The 18,352-nt window shown below is 42.4% G+C and overlaps 1 protein-coding gene across 8 annotated transcripts; it reads right to left on the bottom strand.

The window, feature by feature from the left end:
• Window positions 1–575: 575 nt before the first annotated feature.
• zmynd8 (zinc finger, MYND-type containing 8) lies at window positions 576–18,279 on the bottom strand. Of its 8 annotated transcripts, none has more exons than XM_070840086.1 (21): window positions 18,262–18,279; window positions 11,163–11,230; window positions 10,889–11,034; window positions 8,373–8,594; window positions 8,050–8,163; window positions 7,565–7,630; window positions 7,268–7,360; window positions 7,089–7,176; window positions 6,861–6,916; window positions 6,644–6,721; window positions 6,408–6,523; window positions 5,825–6,324; window positions 5,607–5,741; window positions 5,322–5,477; window positions 4,052–4,582; window positions 3,390–3,908; window positions 2,999–3,195; window positions 1,971–2,051; window positions 1,804–1,882; window positions 1,453–1,692; window positions 576–1,305 (listed from the first exon to the last, which is right to left on the bottom strand). In XM_070840086.1, the coding sequence occupies exons 2-21, from the start codon at window positions 11,185–11,187 to the stop codon at window positions 1,130–1,132; spliced, it is 3,618 nt and encodes a 1,205-aa protein (XP_070696187.1). In that variant the 5' UTR covers window positions 11,188–11,230; window positions 18,262–18,279; the 3' UTR covers window positions 576–1,129. The 8 variants fall into 8 exon arrangements, with proteins under 8 accessions (XP_070696187.1, XP_070696163.1, XP_070696171.1 ...); XM_070840062.1 differs by lacking the exon at window positions 18,262–18,279 and adding an exon at window positions 15,867–15,956; XM_070840070.1 differs by lacking the exon at window positions 18,262–18,279 and adding an exon at window positions 15,867–15,956 and having other exon boundaries at window positions 4,064–4,582.
• Between the last annotated feature and the right edge of the window lie 73 nt (window positions 18,280–18,352).

Genomic DNA, 18,352 nt, shown 5'->3' with positions numbered 1-18,352 from the left:
AATACAGTCTTATTGCATTTTTTTTTTTTTACAACTGGTAATAACCTACAAATAGCACATATGGAGATTTATAAGCTGAACTATTATTTCCTTGAATTTAATAGGAATTTTGCCTGCATTTAACAGACAATGTACTGAATACTTGTTGCAGTTGGCTATATCCTATTACACTGTGGGTCAAACTGTCAGATAATTCTTATGTGAGCTGAAGGATTCTTGAGTTTCATTTGCAACTCTAACATCGGATGCAGAAATTTGGCTCCTAAGTCATAATGCCGGAATTAACCTCCTTTTTAGGACCTTACTTTAAGAGTCCTGAAACATGAACATGTGCTTCACCTGTGTGTGGAGCTGATAACATATAGTCTTATAAAAGGTATATACACAAAAACAAATAAGTTCCTCTTAAATAATTGTAGCAAAACATGGTACTGCAACAATTTCTCAAGACTGTAATAGAGTTTCCGATATTCCGTTTTCTATTTAAAACCTACTAAACCTGCAGCCGTAGATGCGCTAATTGATTGCAGACTGCTTCATAACTAATTAGACCACAGTGTAACCGTAGAAACAGCTTGTTTAAAATGTTTGTATTTGTTATTTTCTTTGCAGTATACAGCAGGCAACATTTGAATAACAAATAAATTACCATAGAATACAAAATAAGTAATTTACAGACATTTCTGTCAACAGTCCCCTAATCTAGAGCTGGGCTGGTCCATTAACATGGGTTACATTTTTGCAGTCTTAGACTGTTTAACTGTTAACCTTTACACTATGTGTATGTTTTGTGACACTCAGGCATGCTCTTAAGATCTTTATACTGACAGTTCTCTATAGACCGCAAAGGAGTGCATGTCAGAATATGCAGTGTACATTTTTAAACTGCCCCCTCTAGTGGTTATTAACTATCTGCTGTTGGTCTCATTTCCACATTTAAAAGACTTCAAAGACCAATGTGCAATGGGGGCAGCATGTGAGCCCTGAAAGGCAAACAAAAATATATAAATAAAAGAGTTTAGATTGCTCCCATAACAGCTGTTTGAACAAAACACTTTACATAGACATATCCATGTTGTGAAAAAAGAAAACATCTATACATTTACATTTTCAAGTATGGTAAGCCCAGTTAGGGCAAAGTGACCGCGACGTTTTCAGTGCTCTTCTCCGCGTCACAGTCTTTGTCTGGTGGCGCAGAGACGGGCGCGTCTCTGAGGGGGTTTGGGCCACTGCTAGTCTGCCCTAAACCTTTGTTTGGGGGGTCTGCTGTCGACTCTGCCTCTGGCTCTTGCTGTGGGGCCGTGGCTACAGATAAAAACAAAATGAACATGTCAGTAGTCGTGCGGCTGGTGATCACGCAGCCAAGCAAAGCGCGGGAGACTTCCTGACAGGGTTAAGAGCTGCTGTAAGACAACAATAGTGCTTCTTTGTGTGAATGCTGTTGTTTGTTACCTGACTGAGTGCAGGACTTCATGTGTTCTGGCCAGTGGGCTTGCTGACAGGGGTAATCACAGTAGCTGGTGTTCCAGCAGCAGTAGAAGATGGCCTCTTTCCTGCAATTAGCACACCACTGTTTCTTCTTTGTTTCATCCACTGCTTGCTGCTTCTCCAGCTCCATCTGTTTCTTCACCTCCGTCACCAGCCTCTCCCTCTCCTGTTCTAGACTTTGCCTCATCTCTGCCATCGTCAGCTCTACATTCAAGCACACAAATATGCTCAGACACATGTGAAGCTCGTTACCCAGCTCTGGGAAAAGAAGACGACGTGCATAATATTTTGCCGATCAATCGAATAAGTTCTCACCAAGATTGTGCTTCATTTCTGACAACTCTTGTTGATGCAGCCACTGTAACTTTTCTATTTCAATTCTCAGCCGTCTTATCTGAATAAAAAAAAAAAACACAGACAGGTTAGAGGGAGTATTAGACGCAAAGCCACTGCCACGGCGTGAATAGTATTCAGTCTCTTACCTCTGCTATTGTATTCCCTGATGTACTCTTAGAAAGGTCGTTGTAGATTTCAGTCATTGTACCTTTGATTGCATCCATGATCTGAAAAAAATGGAGCACAACATTGTGAAGTGTTTAGATTGAAAAATGAGCTACAAAAATCTAGTCCCACATCATGTAGGGTCTGAAAGCTATCAAGATCAAACACCTACTGTACCTCAGTGTATTACACACCATGGGCAGGTTGCACAAAACACCTCAAGTTTTCTCCTTTAGCATGACACTTAAGGCTTATGTTCCCTTTAGTTGTGGGACTTAAAGGTGTTGCACAGAATCCTTTAAAAGGTTCCCTTCGATAAGGAAAAACGTTAGGTTTTAGGTTTTATCACCTCACAAAGTCAGCATATAGTTAACAAATGGAGAATGGAGAGAGAAGACAAGAAAACCAGATTGGTCGGAGGAGGAGGAGGAGGAGGAGGAAAAGATTCCAGTGCGTTGCTACTTCATCTTCCTCTTGTTTTAACAGGAACGTCACCACAATGTTCAACAGACAGGTGAAGGTGTCTGAAGCTCGGTGAATGACAGGGCACGGACATTAAATACCTCCCCTGCTACTGACTGGAAAGACCCAGTAACATAAAACCGTAGAGTAATCATTAATTGTGACTTGGCTGGAAAAGCACAGCTGTGAAAGCGGAGTGATTCAAGTCAACAGTTGGACGGACCGTGAATTCACTCCCAGTCAAATCTATAGAGTCAAATCAGTCACTCATGGATGAGCATATCATTGCGTATCCTCTTCTACAGTTTAAGAGATTCCTTAAGTATGAGACTAAGATATACACATGTAGGTGAACACTTTAAGGAAATCCTAAGGAGAATACTTAAGTGTGTTTTGTGCAATTCTTTTCAGAAAGCCTTAACTTGGACCTCCTCCTTCACCATGACAAACAAAACAATTTGCTCAGGGCTTGTTTTCATCTGGGTTATCACAAGTCCAGCTGGTTTGGCAGCTTACAAAGCAAAAGTAAATGAAATATTACACTAACTTTATTCGTGTACTTGGCTATGTCTGCTGCCACGTCTGCTGAGGCAGTGGGAATGTACAGGTCTGCGGCCACTGGTGAAGACATAGCAGCTGTTCCTAAACTTGATGCTGCCATCATGGCAACAGAGGCTGGACTGCTGGATACCAGGGTGACCGCCGACGTGGACGTGCTGAGTGGAGAGTCTTTTTGTTGAACAGCTACGATAAAAAAAACACACACTAATGTCAGAAACATCATTATGGACCCCATCTGAAGATGTGGATATCAAACATTAGCATACTACATTTTTTAATCGCGATCACATGAAGGATGTTTGATATCTACTGGTCCACACACTGTCTAAAGTCATACTTGGTTCTGTCATGAACGTGAATACGGTCATGTTATCTACCTTTAACAGCCTGTCTGGTCTGATAGCGTGTGCTTTGTGAAGACTGCTGTGCTGAAGGTGAGGACACCGCTGTGGAGCCGCTCCCGGTGGCCTGCGTCTGGGTGAGCACTTGGGCCTGGCCTTGCCTGGGAGACGACGCCCGCATCTGCGTGGCCGCCACGGGCTGCTGGTTCTGCTGCTGACGCTGCACCTTCTGCATGTGCCACTTCTGAGAGGAGGTTTGAAACTTGGTGGTGGGATTCCACACCACAGCTCTCTGCACCACTGGTACCGTCTCTCTGGGCAGCAGAGGGCGCTGTTTTTTCAAAGCTGGTGTGGTGTGGGTGGAGGAGGAGGAAGAAGACGGGGGTGTTGCTGTAACACTGGACACCGGTGCAAGGCTTATGGTTGCGGGAGAGGGTGCAGTGAAGGAGACCACTGTGACGGGGATGGCCATAGGAGACTGTGTGGAAGCACTGGAGGGTGTGGAGGGAGCTGTACTGTTTTGAGACGGGAGTGTCGATGGGGTCAGAGCTTTACCTGCGGGGGAAAGATCCTACTATTATTCACAAGTCTGCCTGTACAACACTGCTTGTTTCCACGGTAGAAACATCAAAAATGAAATCTAGATTCAATGTTCGATTATTTTATGTGGGATCAGCAGAGAAAAGTACGGCTCTCACCTTCAGGTTTACCTGCAGAGGACTCTTTAACAGCGGCGTCTTTCCTGCTCCTCTTCCTGTCCCTGCCGCCTTGTTCCTCTCCGAGGTCAATCACCAGCTCCCTCTCTGAGTCCGAGTCCTCCACCGGCACAGGCTGCTTCGCCTCTTCTTTCATCTGAGCCTTCTCTCTGGGACCAGGTGATGCTGGAGGTGCTTTGGTCCTCTCGGGGCTCCCTTTTTCTGAGTCTTTGCTTGTTTTCTCTTTAGAGGGAGCATCTGATGTTGTTGTAGAGGCGTCTCCCGCTGCAGACTCCGACGCCACAAGCGTATCAGCCTTACCCTCCTTATCTTGGCTCGGGGAAGGTTGGTCTTTGACTTTGCTTTTGGTAGACTCCTTCTGGTCTTCATCATTGGGTGCGGCACCCTGACCATCTTTGGTCTTTGGCTCCTCATCACTGGCGTACTCACTGTCACTGGAGTCAGATTTATCAGAGTCCTCCGAGTCACTGTGCTCCACACCTTTATACACATCAACCGAGATCTCATCTATACCTGCAAAACAGAGGAACAGGAGGGATATCACACCACCATTCATTACGTCGTAGGGTTCAGATACAGAGGAACAAGCACAAATAAGCAGGTAACTAGATTAACTAGAAATTCATCAACACAAATATCAAATTCAAAGTCGCATCCCCAAAACGCAGCCAGGCTGCTAGCGTTAGCCATACTGTTAATGCTAGCAAGATGTTATTCTTTCGACTTGATCAGTAAATGACAGAACCTTCCTACTTATTAAGATAAGATAGATAAGATATTCCTTTATTTATCCCACAATGGGGAAATTTCAAGTCAGCAGCAGTTCACACATATAAAGAAAGGGAATAAAAATATATATATGTTTACATGTACAGTATATACAAAAAATAATGTATGGTGAAAGAATGAAAGAATGAGGTGAGATAGAAAGGCTATTGCACATGGGGAAAATATAAAATATATAAATGGTCTTTGGTCTACTGGGAGCAGATTTGGTTGTAAAGTCTGATGGCAGCAGGGAGGAAGGACCTGTGATGCCTCTATTTTTTATATATAACCAGATGTGGCGGTTGAAAATGCAGTGGTGAAAATTATATTCTGTAATGGTGAAGGAGTTGATAAGCAGACAGATGAATATTAGAAGGTGCGGATGAACTTCGGCAGTGTTGGAAAGTAACTTTTCAATTACGACAAGATTCAGATTGTGCCGACTATGAACAACAGAAATGTTTACTATTCAAAGTCTACTGACCCAGCTGTGCTTTGCAACTCTCAATGGTTTTGTCCAAGTTCAGCTGGAAGCGGCTCTTAATCTGCCTCTTCGGAGAGGTGAGGACTGGCGTGGCTCCTTGTTTCTGCTGCACCGTTTCACTAAGTTCCTTAAGGTCCATTTCTGCTTTACTCCGATCTGGAAGAATACAACGGGAAAATTGTTCCAAACAAAAATATCTGCACAAGAGCAAGAGAGCAAGACTAGAAAACAATGTAAAGTTGTGGCCTGTATTTGCTCCCAGAGAATTTAACACGTAATATTCACCTAGATTGAGGTTCAGAATACTTCCCGTCGGCGGTGTCTTCTCCTGCTTGGTGATGCCGGGAGCTTGAGAGTGGAATGGTTTAGGGCTGTCCAAGGAACTGCCGGCAGCACCAGGTCGAGGATGGGAAGGTGATGCTGTTCAGAGATATTTAAATGAAGTCTCCTCCCATTAAACACAACATGCTTGTTGCTATATTAAATGACACCTGGTAAAATACCTGTACAGTCCATGGACTCTTCTCCCGTACTGTACTGGCTGTTTGGAGCTTTTGTCTGGGACTTGTCCGCTGCCTCCTGTTCCCCATCCGAACCAGTATGGGCAGAGGAGTTGGTGCTCATGGGGGAGCGAGGCATGTCACTGAGAGGAAGCCGCCGGCCTGCTGCGCTCCCTCCCACCCCGGCCCCGGACAACATGCTCCTGGCCAAAGGGATCTTGGGTGATGCTGTCATATCAAAGCTCAGCTTGATCTTCTCCTGTTTCTCAGGTTTGATCGGGGTGGATGAGGGGTTGGAGGGATCCAGCAGCATCTGGAAGTTGTTGTCAGGGGTGTAGGGTGTCCTGAAGGGGGCATAGTTAAAAACTCCAAACTTCTTCCTCATGTTCTCCACGTAGACCTCCATCTCTTGCATGGCACTGTTGAAGATGCTCTTGGTCTTCTTCACAGAGAATGGAATCTCTTTGGACATGAGGTAGCAATTGTTTAAAGGAACCCAAGCCCTGAAGGACAAAGCTTCACATCATTAAACAACTCTGAAATGTGTCCTCACAGCCCAAGTAAGTGAAGCACAAAGGGCTGATACCTGTCATGCTGACCAAAAAAGCGAGCGTCCACCTGTCCATCTTTGTCCCGCAGAGCTTTAGCAGGCCAGAACGGGAATCCTTTCAGTTTGGCCCACACTAGAGGGTGCGGGTTACTCTGCAGACATACAGTAAAACACTGGAACTAAGAGGTTGTATTTCAAAGAATTATGCTTGAATGGGCAAACAATCTGGTGCAACCATTAACAGAAACTTCCAATATACTCAACTAGCTTACACAAGGTTCACAGAACCAGTTGTCTCTCTTTTGGCAAGCGGACAGATAACACTCGGGACAAACTTCAATCTCGTTCATCTGGAATCAAAGAATCAGAAGACATAAGAAATGAGGTTTCAGCTGTCACAGTGTCACAGTTTAGTGTTTTTTAAATCCATCGACAAATCAAAATTCAGATCGAATATAAGAATAATCTCTGACCCAACGACATACCCACCTCATGCTCACAGATTTTCACTATCACTTTAGCAGTAGCTGTGAGTTTGTGATTGCCTGAAAGAAGAACGTACATTAATGTTCCATTTAAGTAACTTACATCTGACAGTCAACAGTGAAACACAGCTGATTACCTTAAACATCAAGTAGATTATCGCTGAATCTAGCAAAGTAATGATTTAATCCATGATACTTTTCTTAAATATGGTTTACAAACAACATAACATACCTCCATTGTAAATAATACAGTTGTGCAAAATCCATTTTGCATCTGCCAAGAAGGCCTCTGTGCAGCCATACATTTTCTTTTTAATATTCTGTGGTGCAAAAAGACAAAGATGGTGCCCGGCTGACTTTTGAACTACATTCAAGTTATCAAAGAAAAATATGCCACAGTTTGTGTTTTACCTTCTCAAGTGTGCAAAGATCCATAGGGTGAAAAATATACTCTGCATAATCTGGATGCTGTTCAAGAGAGACGGGTTTCTGGAAGGGTTCAGTCTGTAAAGTTGAGAGGACAGAAAAGAAAATGAAGGTAGACAAACGCTCAGACCAAACTTAGTGCACAACCTCCCTTTCTACCGCACATGAACATGCTACCACCATGCTACTACTACAAACTCTAAAAGCCGCTTCAAACAAAAGGAGGAAAACCAGTGGAGGAAGAAATCATGACGGGGTCTTGTTAGTGGTGTAATTGATTACCCAATTAAAAGTCTTTCTCTGCGTGGAAGCTGCATGGGGGGAGCGAGATGACAAGCGGGGATGGTCCTGAAAGAGAGTGAGAGGGGCAGCTGTATCCTCACCACCAGCTAGCATGTTTACCTTCATGGTTTCCACCCATGACAGGTCCATTATAGTACAACGGCTATGATTGTTAGTTCTGTTATTAAGAATCATTTGCACATGCAAATCAGTAACATATCATGCTGATATGTGCACAGGTAGCACTTCAGGGTACAGATCTTAACATCTGGCACGGCTGATGGGAATATGATGACCAGAAAAAAAGCGTGTCTTTTGGTAGCGTAAGCAATCTAAAAATTAGGATTGGCCAGAAAGGAGCACATGCCATTATCCAAGTGAAATTTAAATGACAGTAAACAGAGCACTCCATCTGTGATTATTAGACTGTCTGCCTCAACACATTAGAATCAGTTTGGGAGCATGAATTCCCAAGAAATACTTACACCTGGCTGTTTCATCTTCTGAAGGGCAAACTTTAGTAGGTAAGACAGCTGGTCTATAGTTAGCATCATCATGGCTTTGCTCTGAGTCTCTATACACTCAGCAACTGTTATTTTCTGTAAAACATCAAGAGGAAAATGGTTGAAAACTTTGTTCCGATTCCATTGTTGCACAGAATGTATGTAGGCTCAACATGTTTTTATTCCTCATGTCCAAAACTAGCAGGGACATCCTCCATATTATAAATATTACGACTGCTTTGGACTACAGACTTTGAAAAATGGTCTACGACACCCATACACTATACACATTCCTGGGTGAGTACCTCACACTCCGGACAGAACCAGTCGCCCTCAGGCTCGGCTGGTAGTTTGAGGCACTTGGCGTGGTACACCCTGGGGCAGAGCTCACAGCAGAGCACCTGACCCTCGCGGTGGCACAGCCAGCAGTAGAAGTCATTCCTGCCGTCCTGCGGTACAACATCAACAGGGTCTGTGGTGAGTGCTGGCTGCTTCACATAGTAAAAGGGACCATGTCTTAGTTCTGACTGGAATGCGGGCAAAAGAAAGACAAAGTTGGGGAAGGTCAAAGTCAGGCCAGAGATTAGAGAAGCCAAGCAGACATGCACAGCATCAACAAAAGGCACCCGAACATCACAAAAGACTAAAACACAGACTGCTGTGAGCCCCGATGAGTGTGACAACTGTTGTTCACTTATTGCTGCTTGATGAGATGAAAAAGAGTCAACATCATTTGAATATTTATTCTAAGTTATGTGACTGTGCTCAGTTCTCTGATTTGAGTCTGTGTTTTAGAGCACAACCATCACCAACAGTGCGGATGGCCTCAATTAAACCGGCAACATTTCAGATAGACGCAGTGGCTACAAATCATTTACAAAAGTCACCTAATGTGCCAAGTTTAAGATATTAGCAATCATTTACCTACTGTGCATTTGTGAACTGCTTTCAAGCACAAAGGCAGCAAAGCATGCACACATAAAAAAAAAACAATAAACCACAAATAATCACGTGGTTTTCTCAGATTACAGAGAATTTTACTAAAATATTGGAAACTAAAAAGCATTTGTTAAGATTAGAGGTGCACAGGTAGCATTTTATCAGAACTCAAGCAGAGTAGAAAGGCCAATGCTATGTAAGCATCTGAACACTTAGCAAAACTGCTGGTGTCACTAGTATCCAATGAAACTGAACAACTGCGTGTGTGCAACGACAGTGCTCATTCATATGGAAGACAATTGTAAGCATAGCACTGTAAAATACAGTGACATGCTACGCTAATGGGCTACAGTTACATACTGTTCCTGGAACACTCAGATAGTGAGATCTCAATGGAGCAGGGTAGCCTAAATCAAGATAATCTGTAAAACTATCCAAATATTTAGCTCCGGATCAGCCTTTAATTAAACATATAACAAATAATAGGAATTAAGAAGTGTGTATCAAAGTGCAAAAGAGTTTCAGGTGCATGAAAAACAGCCATAATCAAAAACAGCAATCATTTCCCAGACATTGCTTCCAGAGTAACGCTGCTACGTCTGCTCTTATCTGCCCTGAGCAGCACAATTAAATGTCATGATGAGGCGAACGAATGTGGAGCCACAACCCTGCACTGAGAGGCTGATGCCAATGGCTCTTCATCAGCCTTGAGCAGTGATGGAAGGAGTACTCTCACCTTTAATGTAAGCAGAAGTAGCAGTACCACGGTGTAAAAACACTCTGTTAAAAGTTAAACTCCTGTACTAAAGTATCAGCATCAAAACATACTTAAAGCACCAAAAGTGCTCATTAATAGTAAATATCTATCTGCTCCAAGGGAGCTGCTAAGTGGCCACCAGTTCAGACTGTGGTTAAACTGGGCAGCTTCCAGGTGTGGTTGTGTGCTGATGTGGAGCAGGGCGTTCATGCCCAGTAAACCTACCCTGAATAAATACAGGACTTAAAATATTGACAGGGTATGAACTGCTGATCACAACCAACCATTTGTTCCCAACAGCGAAAAGATAATGTCATCAGAAGTATCTGTAACAGTATCTGAGACGGATGAATGTTTTCACCGACACTGTTCACAAGCTCCATCGACACCTACACCCTCACTGTAAGGCTTATCAGGGCACCTACATTATAATTGACTGAATCTGAATGAGGCTGCTTGTGATATTTTGATTTTATTGATGAATTCTGCAGAAATACCCAAAATGTGATACTGAAAGACAGTATTCACTGTAGTAGTGCAAAAAAAAAAACACATAGATTTTTAAAGAAAAAGAAAATTAAAACTTGCAGCAGATTATTTGCTAATGTCCTAAAGTAAATACATAAATTTAAAATACAGAGAAAGCTGCAAATGTATTCTTGAGTAAGATTTTCACACAAGTATTTATGTCATTGATGTTGTGCCGGACACTGAAAAACACAACATTTGTAGGAAAACAGATAAAAATACATCCAAATGTGAAACTTAATGTCCATTATCATATCTGAGGTTAACTCACCCAAGTATAGCAACAAATAATAGTTAACTATATTTCACAGTAATCGATATGAATTCAGTTATAATATGTGTATTAATAATATGTGATATCTAATTTGAATTTGAAGCTCTAGGTTTGAAGGTTGCAGCAGAAGTCTCGGACCTTTGGCAAGTAAAACTAAAACTGTCCAAACTGCTAAATTCTATGACGAGCAAGAGGCAAAGCATATTTTTAGTGATTTGAGTGAACTGACCCTTTAAGATAATTAAATAAATGCACGTTTTTTAAAAAATATTTTACTAAAGAGCTTGACCTCTTGTGTCTTGTTAATGTTTGGTGAGTGTTACCTGGTCTTTGCTGCTGTTGATGGCACCAGGTTTCTTCTTCTTTTTCACTGGGCAGGGGGAGGTTTCAGCAGAGGAGTGACCATTGGATGAGTGAGAAGGACTTGGCATCTTTCGTTTTTGGGTCACACGCTCTGTTGACCCCGTGTCTGAAAATACAGACAGAGGTCAAAGTCAGTGAGGGCACACGGATGGCCACCTTAAAGCATGCTGGGATATATAATAATATCTAATAATAACAATAATATCTATACACACTTGAATACTACGCTCTTACCTTTGGACCGTGTTGAGATCTCCATTCCTTCTGCTGTAATCTCAGTTTTTCCCTCGTCCTCTGCCACACTGATGCAGAAAAGAGCAGAATCAGAGGTTTGCCAGTCAAATGTGCAACCCACACCTGGAGATTTATCATAACTCTGATTTCTGCGGCCACCATTAAGTTTAAAAGAAGTTATCTGAAAATGCTCCTTAGAGCAACATGTTCTGAAGAAGTAGAAGACGGAGAAGACTGGTGGCCAACAGGTTTAAGATGTTAGCCCCTCTTTCGCACTCTCTTATAAAAACAGAAAGACATCCAATATGGTGTGTGAGAAACTACCTTAGAAGGACAACTGAAGGATGCAGGGATTTGATCAATATCTTGTCCTAAATCCAGCCATTTGGTTCAGAAGTATCAACAAAATCCAAACAATCGTGATTATTAGTAACTTCCAGTTGTACGCTACAGTGGTGGAAATGTTAATGGTCACACACCAGTAGACCTACCTCTTAATACATCCCCTTCATTGTACTAAAACAAGGTTATTCTAGATCAGAAAGGCTCATTCTTGCCACTAATATAACTCTGGGGTGCTCACTTAGTAGCAGAGGCAACATGAAGCTTCTGCAAAAGAAACATATTAAAACCCAACTTCAAGCGCCTGCTTCAGTACTAAGCAAAGTGTTACACTATAAACGGGCATTTAAAAGGCTTAGAGTGGTACGGATGATGGAATAGGTAAATTCTCACCTGTAACAGGTTGCTAAAATGTGTCTGTGATTGGTTACAGTTTTCACAAAAGATCCATTTCAAGAATTGTTTTTTCTCTCGTCCTACTGAAAAATGACCTGTGAGTCCACCAGCACTGCGTGCAGCTGACAGAAACATCTGTTTTCTTCTCCACTGAAGGTTACATGATATAAACAAGCACATCAAGACAATTACTACAAAATAAATCAGTGTAGGAAATCACTGCATGGAAACAAAACAGAACTGAAAATAGTCTGCAAAATGCCCAAAGCCAGACATACTGTCTATGGTACAGGTACTGTACTGTATAGATTATACAAACTTACAAAAATGGACTGCAACTTTCAAGATCTATCGTGAAAATACACATAATATAACAATTATATCACTGAAACCACACAACATTAGCTTAAACATACATAGAAAAAAGAATGTTACAAATTAAAGAAGAAATAGGCCACAACTTGGTAATTAAATGTTTAAAATACCTTAAGCTACAGTAAAAGTTAACCAATACTGGAGCAAAGGCAGCTGTGTGGGGTCTTTCTGTAATTATGAGCGGCAGGCACTTTTCTCCCCAGACCACAGGTCTATAAATAGTAAACATGAAAACACAGAACAGAATCTGTAGTGCCCGAAACCCTCTGACATCCAACAAGTGAAACGCAGGTAAATAGACTTCCTGCACATTTTAAAACAACTACATAATATTCATTGATCAAGTGACCTATCAACACACAGCATATCATTACAGATTGCATAATAACAGCCTGAGGTCTGCTGAGACACATCTCCTTGAAATACAAGCCACGATTTGCTGTGAACCACTTTCCATCTAAGATCTGCCCAACAGGTTTTTCTCATCAGTTCAACGAGATTCACCTTGGTTTGCAGGCGCCTTGTTGTCGATCCTATTATTGTTACCATTTTGTCTGACGCCACAGAAGATGTGTCGGCCTCACTGTTCAGATGGCTTCAGGTTTGCCAATTCTATCTCAGTTATTCCTGAGAAAAGCACCATTTGAATGTTTTTTTTTTGTGACAAATGGAGAGGCATTCACTGAATGAATGCTGACATAACATTTCAATAATCTTGTTCACCAAACCCCTCCTCCTCCATCACTAAAGAAGAATGAAATGACAGACAGGAACATTGCACATCTGCAGAAACAGACAGGAGTGCAGTGACATGGCTTTACTGGCCTCCACATCTAACCTGTCTGGACAGTCTCAGACAATCTACCCAAGCAACATCCTGTCCAGTCCAGAGCAGGAAATACAGCAGCAAGAGACAAAGAGAAAGACATGGACACTCAGGCACAAGGAGGAAAATCAATGCTGCCCTGCGAGCCAAAATCATTTTTTAAATCATAGACCACAGAGCACACGATACAGCCTATTGTAACCTACTGATACAATCCTTTCTTCCACACCCACCATTGCCATAACATCCATGCTTCAATGTAGGAAATCAACAGCATACCTTTTTCCTCTCTCACATACAGATTCTTCAGCCTATTCTTTAATCTTTTTCAATTATTGAGGGCGTTGGGGGATGAGGGAAAAGATGGATCCAGGTTTCCCAGAAGGCCTTCTCTCCCTGCTGCTCTCTCCTGCAATTGTCAATCTTTAACCTCGGCTGCAGGCTGCCGATTGGCTTGAGCACCACACGGAGGTGCCTGATTGGGTGCTCAGCTTGGTGTGCCACACAGGCTCTCTTCTCCCCGCTCTCCTCAGCCACAGTGCTGCAATGCAGAGAGAGAACTGCTCCTCACTGTTGCTAAAAACCGCCTGAAAACCAAGTCCCTCACTCCCTTTAAGCCCATACCGACATATACTGGCCGTGTCCCTTTTATCAGACATGCAAGATGCAGCTCTTCAGGCTTGACAGGGAGAGGATCAGATTCCCTCCCTCGCCATGCTCTCAGACAGTGTATGTGTATGGCATCCATTTTGAACACTCTCTCTCTTTCTCTCTCTCTCTCTCTCTCTCTCTCTCTGACCACTGTGCGCACCGCACACACAGCACGTACACACACGGCACCAGTCGAATCCGCTGTAAAGGACCACATGCAGCTTATTATGTGCCCCAGCACGTTGATATGCAGCACGGGCCCTAATACTGGACACAAAGACAGGACTGAATATGTCACAGGCCTCTCAGACAGCACAGAAGGCATAAGCCCCCCCCCCCACCTTCCTCCCTCTCTGATGCTTCTTCAGTGCAGTCTAATGTCTTGTAATCAATATCTGCCTGGAAATGTAAGTGTGAGCAACAGTAAGCTGAAAAAAGAAGTGAATAAACAACTGAAAGCACATTACTCCATCTTCCATCTTCATCTATGGAGGTTATTTCCAAATATATGCCTTTCGTTTTAACCAATATAGATCTTTAAACCATGAATACAAACAAAGCGCACATACAAACAAAACATACTGGAACATGAGTAAACATCATCTGTCAGAACAGAGACGCGTCCAGGCCAAAATGTCGAGGCCAACTACCTCGTCTGCAGAGGACCGACAGGGTCAACTGGTGGATATTTTCAAGAAAGACACCAAACTAAATAGGCTGTGTGTGTCGGTGTTATGCAGATTTAAGTGTGCCAACACCAATCCCCACACCATAGTGGAATGAAGGGATTAGACGAATTTCCAAGCACCATTCACAAAACACTGAGGGGGGGATTTGCTGTTCAACTCAATGCAGACTGCTCCTGAGCCCTGGTCAAGCAACGTTATGTGCGCCATTATATCCGGGCCATAGTTGCCCTGGTTTGTCACACTTCATCCACTAATAATGATAAAAGCACATATGACATATCCCACCTGGAATATATATATAAAATGTTCAAGAATAAAATAACAGTGCTGATAAACTGGCAGAAATAGATTCAAATATTAACCAAATTTAATCAGGTTTATCTGATTCATGCATACAGAAAACCAACACCAATTACATTATACACGTATAAACAGGATTCAATCTAACCTGGTCGACTTCAAACAGGTTTTCAATCCTCTCTGGGTGAGATGAGGTTTGTATGCAGAGCCTTGTCAGAGGAAGTCCTTCCCTTCTCCTTTCCTTCTCTCTTACACACAAATACTCAGTGTGCTTGGAGCAGAGGGACAGAAAGGGGAAGCTCTCTAAAATGGCTGACACTCGGCAGCAGAGAACAACACTGGGAGGCAGTGCACACCATTAGGCTCAGGCAATTCCTCCAACCCTGTGATAAGTAAGCTGCTATGGCATATTTAGTCCTAAGATAATTGGTATTTTAGAAAACTGGTCAGCAGCTTACAGGATTAGGCCTTTTAAAAGCATGTTTTTTTATTCACCAAGTAAAAAAGGGGCATAATGGTGAGGTGAACTGGGTTTTGGGTCAAGTATGGAAAAATTAGGCAAGTAGACAATTTACAGCCTGTTCTTCATTGCCATGTTAGTCTGGCAAACAATTAACAACAGTGCCCTGCTGCCTTGCTCTCATGCCAGTTTGAGGCCTAAATTAAACTTGCTGTGCTGTCAGTTTACCATCTGTTAATTCCTCTGGGGACACCACTCTGCACTGCTCTCTGGCTCTGCCATCCTGCCTGGATCCCTCGCCAGGCCTGCCATCTTGACACCACAGGCCACAAAAACTCAGTTCTCTTTTGGTCTTGACAAAAGAAAGCAGGTTTTCTCAGTGAGTATACTCTGAATACACAAATGACCTTAAACTTGACCTGTACCCCCCCCCCCCTACTGTATATGTCAAGACAGCCATCCAGCTAGCAGAGGCAGCATGTTGTACTGAACCATGCTATACTCTCCTTCCCAGCTCCACTCCTCTGCTATGGGGTGACAAATACTCTTCCCCCTCCCCCAATCTGTCAGACAAACCTGTATTATTACTCAGGCACGGATCACACACAGTGGCTGGTGCCTCATATACAGAGCAGTACATGTGAAAGAATGAAAATAGGGCTTACCTCTGTGGATGCATGGCTAAAAAACTCTGTGTGATATGTCAATGCTTATTAAAACATGGAGGACAGCCCTGTCAGCCCTCACCCTGCTCAGAGCACAGCCACGGCTCTCCAAGCTGTCCGACTCACCGCTCTGATATAAGAACCGCTGAGACTGGCCATGCATGCTGACAAAATGTAAGGCAGCTGCTGATTGGCTAGTGCATTTCCTGGCTGCTTGTCTTTTGTTCAGCACGGGCAAGCTGAAACGCAGTACTCGGAGCAAGAGGAGCTAGGCCTGGATGAAAATACCAAGCCAGTGCACACGTATCGGCCACCAAAAAGACTGCATGCAGCTGTGGATGATTCATAAGCTTACTATAAAGTCATCCTGTGGTGTAGCTGTGGAGGGTTGTCCGCAGAGGTGTGTAAAGAACAGGCCTGTAGCTGTGTTCTTAAGGAGGAATTTGTCTCACTAGGTCACACCCTCTAGATAAACCAACCATCACGGAAAAGGTTCAAACCGCTACATAATCAAAAGCAATAGGTTCACAGGCACCAAATGCAATGTGCTCTGTTTATATGACCTATAAAGGTTGCGACAATGTTAAAAATGCAGACTAAATTACAGTGATGTGCCAGTGACGTGTGATTTGCCTGACACCAGCCTTTGAACTGCTGCGATCACATGTTAACACTGTGGTTCAGATTATGCAGTTAAAGAAACAGTGGCTTTCACTAGATTTTAACTAGATTTTCACTAGATTTACAGAATATTTGTGGAGCCTCGCAACATTTTTAAGCACAGTTCTGTCGCAATCAGGCTATGGCAGTTTCTCCATTTTAGGGGCTTGTAGTTTTTATAATTTTTCCTCACATGAGATCTATTATTAACTTCACTGAAACATGTTATTAATCACAAAAATTTCTCAAGTTGAGGAGGACGTGTCACGTTGGCATATCTTGGCACAGCTTTTATAATGTTATTTTCTCACCTAATTTGATTTTTATTTTTAGTTCAACCATTTTGTTAAAAACTGACTACTGAAGAAAAACCTCTGTCTCATTTTTTTTCATATTTCATAGTGTTATAAAGGATACTTTTGTATTATACTTTTCATATTATGCACATATGCAATGCATGTGCAGCTCCCACACACATGGCATGAATCAGAGAGCTAGAAGCAGGGAGGGATTTAGTGTCGTGCCAAAATGCCAAAAATGTATTCTGAATGTCTGAGGGAGTGAACCAGAGATAAAAAGATTATTCTTATAACTCATAACCATAACTTAATTCACCACAGCTATTCTGTAACTCATGAGATATGACATATTTTTTTATAATTAATATAATAAAACATAATATCATAATTCATTGAACTTTAACTCACAGCAAATTACACTGAAATAGTTTAAATGTAAATCTGAGAGGTGCTTACCAAAGACATTTAGATGACTTTACCAGGAAGTAAATTAGCCACTGATCTGTTTCACATTCCTTAAAGAATTGACATCTATTGAGGAACTATTTTCCCCCAGCCTGTAGAATGAGGGTTTATGCAGCTCAGTGCTCACTGTCAATACTAAAATGGAATTTGTCACTTTCGGCAGACGTGGATCATTCTGTTGTTAATTCACGGCGTGCTTCATAGCAGGAAGTATTAAGCCAATCCTCAATATAGTGGATTTGTTTGTTTTAGGAGAAAGACAAATGATTGCTGCTCTGCAAAAGAAAAAAGTAAAAGATTATATGCTGGTATTTGTTATTTTTTTAAATATATATATGATCTGGCTGCTAGTGCAGGAACATGTGCCTGCACTGCTCAGGCTACTGTGGTCTGGATGAAAGACAGCAGTGACCTCTTGTGGGAAAACTTCACACCAGCACAGAGATTTATCACATGCATACATGACATACATATTCATGTCAAGCACCTCCAAATAAATATGAAGCTAATCGAGGTGTCCATTTACACCTTTGTCCAAAGACTCAAACAGATGTATTGCCTCGGTAAAGCAGGGGATGCATAAGAGTATATAATGTAGGGTGGAGAATATGTTAATGAGGCTTTCATTGATGTATTCATTATGTATTCACTCACTGGGTTTGAGCTGTCTGTTCAGCACGAGATATTATGCAAACAGACAAGTCCTCATTTGGCTGTGGACTCCTGGACATGGTTAGAATAACCAGGAGCAGAAATTAGGTGTAGGACCCCACCCTGAACCTCCATTCCTCTTGCTCTGTGTGCGTATGTATCCTGTCATGTACAGCAGGCTACAAAGTGCACCATAATCATATCTGCCAAACCCTAATCCTACAAATGTATTTAAATATATTCCCCATGTAGGAACAATGTTAACAGGACATAATAAAAGTCTACACTCAGATTTTGAAAACACAAACCAGCTGACGCACTGTGAACTTGGGGGTCTTCAGGGACAGATCCTGTCTTTGGTGATGCGGCCTTGCGTTTGAACACCACTGTTGGGGTTTAACAAAAGAGTCC

Source organism: Pempheris klunzingeri, chromosome 2 (genome assembly GCF_042242105.1).
Source record: "Pempheris klunzingeri isolate RE-2024b chromosome 2, fPemKlu1.hap1, whole genome shotgun sequence".
In the NCBI taxonomy this organism is placed as follows: Eukaryota; Metazoa; Chordata; class Actinopteri; order Acropomatiformes; family Pempheridae; genus Pempheris; species Pempheris klunzingeri.
This window is presented reverse-complemented; position numbering and strand designations above follow the sequence as displayed.

Excerpts from the sequence above, each read along its gene's own strand:
- zmynd8 (XM_070840062.1), bottom strand. Across the intron at positions 6,917-7,088 it reads CTGTATTATTTACAATGGAG|GCAATCACAAACTCACAGCT; the intron begins GTATGTTATGTT and ends TTCTTCTTTCAG. Across the intron at positions 4,583-5,321 it reads GAGTTGCAAAGCACAGCTGG|GTATAGATGAGATCTCGGTT; the intron begins GTCAGTAGACTT and ends TCTGTTTTGCAG.